At 40.3% G+C, this 6,463-nt stretch overlaps 1 protein-coding gene across 1 annotated transcript; it reads left to right on the top strand.

The window, feature by feature from the left end:
• Positions 1 to 1,334: 1,334 nt before the first annotated feature.
• Positions 1,335 to 5,851, top strand: gsdf (gonadal somatic cell derived factor). Its single transcript, XM_083657843.1, has 2 exons — positions 1,335 to 1,726; positions 2,755 to 5,851. The coding sequence occupies exons 1-2, from the start codon at positions 1,504 to 1,506 to the stop codon at positions 3,123 to 3,125; spliced, it is 594 nt and encodes a 197-aa protein (XP_083513969.1). The 5' UTR covers positions 1,335 to 1,503; the 3' UTR covers positions 3,126 to 5,851.
• Positions 5,852 to 6,463: the final 612 nt, after the last annotated feature.

Below are 6,463 nucleotides of genomic sequence, written 5' to 3' on the forward strand. Positions count from 1 at the left end.
TATTAACTGCTACCGAGTGTTCCCGCCAAACATGTGAACACGATCCTCTGCTAGGTCACCCAAAGAGGGATTTGTGCAGCTACTCGTGGGCTGTAAGTTAACCCACCTCTATTTTAACACATAATAATAATAATAATTCACCATGGAATAAAGGCTATTAAACGTTTTTTTCCAGAAGATGTTGGACCTTTCTTCTTTTTGGAACCTCTGCCAGGAGGACAGTTGCTTCTGCTCTGATCTGTGTATTGCAGCTATCCCTGACAACTTTATTGTATATAGAGAGCATTGCTTCCCCTAATCTTAATGGGTAAGTGGAGTCAAATCCAAATTCAAATTGATGTTGGGAAAGTCTATTGAAAATTGTGGGTTCAGTCCAGCTACATTTATTATTTGCTGCTGTGAATTTGTTGTTGTTGTTGTTGTTGTTGTTTCTTTTTTACACTTATGTTCATGAGTTAAACTTTCCAGACTTAGCATCAATTCTCCTGGGGCCATTTTGTTCTTTAGTAGGAGTAACATCTGTGATTTTCCATTGGCCAGGCCCCATGTTCATGTTTCAGCCGGTAGAGAGAAAGGAGGGACAGCCCTACAGAAGCATTCACTTCAATTCAGTCTCTTTGGTCAAACTAAACAACCCATTTATTACATCATGACAATTGTATGGTTGCATTACATTTGTAACAGTAGAGTTCTGTTTCTACTCTTATATGCCTCTCTGTGTCCACTCCCATTGAGCATTTTGTCGATCAGTCAGTTGTCACATCTGTTCTCCCAAAGAATATCTCTGGATACTAAACCAGACTTTTTTTTTTTTATATGCACACAGACCTTTTTTTTTAAGAATGTATTCAAATCTACATCACTATTCACTTTTTTTTTACAGTGATATGTACAATATTATATCATTTCACAATGTAATCAATATTTTCAGATAATAATGCATCATGTTTTATTTTTTACTGTTATACCATGCTGATCATTTGTATTGATTACATGATTCTTTGCTCACAGTCTTTGAATAAAGGTGGTTCAAATCAATACATATTTGATGTACATGGTTTTTTCTCATCCATCCAGTTGTTTTCACTGTAATGTTTGTTTATTACAAAAGTTAATATGATTATTGATTTTTTTTTTTTTTTAGTGGTGGTGTTTATCAGGTGTCAAAGGCCATAGGTATGCCAAGCTAACAACATGTCATGCTGTCAGACAGTCTCAGAGAAGGTGAAAGAGCAGAGGGAGAAATGCTGGCACACTAGTGAGGGGAAGGGCAGACTGTTGCGCACTTCTGAAAAGATCTGCCTCCGCATGCATTTTTGCTCACAACATTCATGTTCCTGACTGCTGTGGAAGCCTATTCAATTATGATGATATCACAATTTGATATCATCACTGACTAAAATAGGACAATTCATTGACTGGAATTAGGACAATAGCACAGGAAGACAGCAGCAAGGGACCAGGGACAATAACTTAATTTTGATGTTGTGATACTGGGACAGAATGGCAGGATATTTCACTGTTTGGGTGTCTTGTGGCGTACTGTCCTCCCTTCTTCTGGCTGCGGGGGCAGTTGAATGTACAAAGACGGCAGAAACTCTGCTGAAGGAGATCAACATCCTGACACGACCATCTGACTGTCTGATGGAGTGCACTGGACTGACCTACACCAGGAAACTGCAACTCCTGGACCACCGTAATATACGCCTCAAAGACTCCAAAGAAGGTAAGGGAGCCACTTAAAATCATCATGATGGAGGGTTTGTGTTGTGAAGTCAATGAAGTCAAATCAACTCACAATATGGCTGCTTTCTAAAAAATATATTTTTGTGTTTTATTCAGTCAGTGGAGTTATTGCATTGCTGCCTTAAGTTAGGCTAAGTTATAAAGGCCCCCTGGTCACTACACCATCACCCCCCCTCCCGCCCCCGCCCTCCGCACCACCACCTCCCGCACTACTGTAGCCTGCCACAAGGACATTTTTGCAGCATGTCCAGGCGTGCAGTATAATGCAAGAGGCAATCACACAATATCACTTGAATCTCAACTCAGGATTTACAGCTCATGTTTGACACAGTCAAAGCATCAGAGCATGTTATAAAAATACACTTCTCTGAATCTAATTTTGGAATATGTTTAAGTCACTTCTAACAACGGAATGCCCTCATTGCATGTATAATATTGCTATGCCTATTTTGTTATTACACTTGTGTCAGAGAGAAAACAATTAAAATTGAGAAGTTGTAAACATATTATTTTAGGCAACAACAAAAAACAAAAAATGAAATGCAAAATGCCTTTGATTGTCTGCAATGTCCCAGAATTTACTGTATGGTCACACAGTAGCTGCATGGTATGAGTCGGTGGTTCCTATTCGGAAAAATCAGGAGTGGAAAAAAATTCTTTTTTTGTCTTTTTGGGACAATAATGCAGCTAAGATGTAGATAAACTGAGGAGCACACTCACTGTGACAGTGCCATAATGTTGACACCTCAAAACAAATGTTTGGGTTATTATAAGATGAATTATGGGGCTTTGGTGTTGATATAAATGACCAAGCTCTGTGACTAACAGGGCAGTACATTTAAAGGTGGTGACACAGCATCATCATGTATCAGGCTCTGGCTTTAGGGGCCCCCTGAGTTCTTGCGGGGCCCTTTGGACCGTTCAGTAATCCATCTATGTATAGATCTGTTGTATGTTGAACATACTCTAAAATGATCTGTGACATGAAACCGGGCTTCTCTCTAACAGGAGACCTTGGAGAACACTGCTGGTCTATGGATCTCCAGTGCAACATCGGCGAGAGCTTCGAGTCGGCCTTTGTGGTGTTGCCCGTGGACGTGTCTGTGGTGGGACAAGAGCAGGTGGAACTGACGTCAACCGCCCCGACATCCGCTGGCCCGCTGAGGAGACACCAGAGCCCCAGCACGCTTTCCCAAAGCTGCGGCCTCCGTTACGACGTCACGCACCACTTCGACACGGAGCAGACCGGGACGTCCTTCTGCGTGCGGGTCGTCACCCAGCAAGACGTGCTGGGCGAGCGCGTTCTCAGGTGCCCACCGTTTCTAGTCACCTTTTGGCAGAGAAGTCCAAATCAGTCCAAGCAAGAAGGCGCGGGGTAGAGAATACTATAAGAACGACCGTCGTCCATCCCAATTCTGGTTGGCAGTAACATATCTGAATTAAATGCATGACACTGTAAGTAAGAGATAGGAGTTTCTATACAGTGTTGTTATCATACCTTTAAGGTACATCTGAATATGTAAGTCTTGCTTGTATTATCACCATAATGCGCACACGTCATTTAGCACTGACTTACACACTGTCTTCTTAGAGGCCATTTACACCTGGCGTTAACATGCGTTTTCTGCCATCAGATTGTATTTTATCACTTCAGCCTGATTCCATTTACACCTGGCGTTAACATGCGTTTTCTGCAATCTGATTGCAGAAATGGTTGTCCTCTCAATCCGCATAAAGTTGCTGTATCCAGATTGAGAGGACACATTGCATTTACAGTTGTGTTCAATGTGTACACAATGCATCCCTGACCACCTCCGGAGGTGGTTTGGCCGATCAGATTGCAATCCTTCTTCAATGCGTTTTGGGGGTGTTTACACCTGTACTTTCAAGTGATAAAACACAATCTGATTGCAATCTGATCACAGAAAACGCATGTTAGCGCCAGGTGTAAATGGCCTCACAATGACTGTGGAATTGATGTGAGCTATGTAAGGACAGGGATACCTGGAGACATACTGTAGAAGGAGGGGGGGACGGGAGGGACAGTGGGCGGTAGATGTGGTTATGGGTAGGGGAGGGTGTATGCCTGGAAGAACAGAGAGAGAACTCTTCAGATGCAAAAAGCTAAAATAAATATTATTTCATTATTTTTACACAATAATAATAATAAAAGTACCACAGTTATAGTTTCAACTCTTTTTATATTAGGTTGATTTTTTTTGTTATGCCTTAGGAGTTGTGAGTATCAGTGTACTTTTACCTGTGACATAATAATAAGCTAAATGGTCTCTTACATTTAAGTGTTCATTAATGAATGCTATCTAATGCATTTAGTAACATCAATTAAACATGAATAACAACATTAACAAATATTAGCTCATGTTAAAAGCTCTTGAACAACTGCATTAATTGAAGGTTATACTTGTTTGTTCATGATACCTAATGTGTTTACTAAGATGAATTCAGCATGGACAGTGATATTAACAGAGATAGTTCATATTAAATTACAATAAGCAACTGCTTGAACATATCCTGACATGAATTAAAACAATTAAGTCACAACAAGCATGACCAAACATGAGTAGTGTTATTCATGTAATGTGGTATAGCAGTTTTAAAGTACATTGAGGCCAAGTTGATAGCCAATGATATTGATATAGAGTAAAATACATATAGGCTAAAGAAATACAGTTGTTTATAGCGCATTTAATATTATTTTATCTTTGTTAATGTCACACAGCAACACATAACTTAACATTAACAAACCTATAACATTCATTTATGCAGTTGTTCATGCGCATTCAACATTTACTACTCTTGTTAAGTTGTCATTCATGTGTAATTCATGCTAGAAAGAAATGCATTACGGTAGTTAACATTTCACTTGTTTTCTCATTGTTATTATTTTAATGTACACAGGATCTGGTGTTAGTCTTCCTTGTGATTTAAATGAGGGTGGTGTCCTGCATTGTGGGCATAATATAATATAATAACAACAATAATCTTTCACACTTTTTGAAACAAAAGTTACAACGTGCTTCACAATCAAGAGACATAAAAAAGAGTGACAACAGACAGACAAAGCGGTAATTCGTTGGAAGTCAAATCGATTTGAAAGCAGATCAAACAAGTTAAAGGTAGATCTAGCCATGTTGATAAAACAGTTGGAAGCAATAACCAATAACAGACAAAGCAATTGGTGTTATCAAGTGGGCAGGGCACCTCCTGTCCCATCACACACGTGAACAATATGTTGGCTGACCTTCCAGCTTGACACAACATGTTCTGCTGAACATGTTGTATAGACCAGTGCAGAGCCGTGTATATAGAAGAGAAGAGTCGCGACATCTCCGTTCACTCCAATGGACCAGGTTTTCTTACTCTCAAGAGTTCCCGGAAGTAAGGTTCTGGATTAAGCAGCGCTGTCGAGTTGCAGCAAACACGGACAGTTTGTGATGTACTTTGAAAAGGGTCCGACGTTTAAAGAATCAAATTGTACATGATCAGCTTTATTTTAGCGTTCAAACTTAGCGCGAACCCCCTTCCTGGCTATTCATTGGCTACTGAGTCATGCATTTTGGTCCTCCGCTGACGCCACTCTCTCTACTAGATTGCTCTGGACCAGTGGTTCTCAAAGTGGGGTCCGGGGGACCCCCAGGGGTCCTTGAGGGGGATCCAGGCCAGGGGGGTCCCCAACAAAAAGTGAATTACTTTATTTTCACTATTAATTCTATGCATAAGTAACGCAATAACAGAATGTATGACTATTATGGTCATGGCTTTCATACAAGTTCTGTAATGAAACATCTAAAAGTAAACATCTGATCAGATGGGGGACCCTGGGACAAAATGTTATCAAATGGGGGGTACGTGGTCTAAATTGTGTCAGTTTAGGGGTCCTTGACATGAGAAAATTTGAGAACCACTGGTCTGGTATTATAGACACATGCATATATATCAACAATCAGAAGCTGGTCCTACTAGCTTGAAACACCCCACCCGCAGTTCAGAGACTCCCCAATTCAAATAGCAAAAAAACGTAAACAGCCTTAACCCATTGATACCTGATGCAGCATTTGCGTGTATATCCCTCATTTGTGTGTGTATCCCTTTAAGACCGCGAACCGCGTCACGCGGTTCACGGTCTTAAAGGGATACACACACAAATGCTGCATCAGGTATCAATGGGTTAAAACAATTAAAGAATCAGATTGTATTCTAGTTACTAGTCTATATTTTGGCAACAGCTTTGGTGATAAGCGGTGATTACATCACCTCCCCCCCCATCTCACCCCCTGCCCCCCCCCCCCCCCCCATCCCCACCTCATTCCCATGCAAATCACTTGGCAGCAGCATCAACAGTACTTTGACATCACTGGGCTGACAGCAGTAAAACTGTAATATCTACATACAAATATTTCATACATGTTTGTTTTTTCAACAATGTGATAATGGATTAGATAGATACGTTATCTAGAATCGATAGTCGTATTATAAGCAAATGCTCAACTGATGATAATGTTATATTGACAAAAGACTAGCAGCTGCTTACAGTAAGGTTAGCAATAGACCTACTGTATGCTACTTTTAACCTAAGCTAACACTAAACTTACTAAACTAAGCTAAATAGACATGTTTTGCTATTATTCAAATCATTTTTGAAATGGTTACCTGTTCACTGGTATTAATTGGTGATTGGAGAGTAGCAAAATTGACA

Source organism: Poromitra crassiceps (genome assembly GCF_964638095.1).
Source record: "Poromitra crassiceps genome assembly, chromosome: 21".
In the NCBI taxonomy this organism is placed as follows: Eukaryota; Metazoa; Chordata; class Actinopteri; order Beryciformes; family Melamphaidae; genus Poromitra; species Poromitra crassiceps.

What these genes read in the sequence shown, in the direction of transcription:
- gsdf (XM_083657843.1), top strand. Translation starts at nt 1,504, where the DNA reads ATGGCAGGATATTTCACTGTTTGGGTGTCTTGTGGCGTACTGTCCTCC. An exon ending in CCTCAAAGACTCCAAAGAAG is followed by an intron (nt 1,727 to 2,754) that starts GTAAGGGAGCCA and finishes TCTCTCTAACAG; the next exon opens with GAGACCTTGGAGAACACTGC.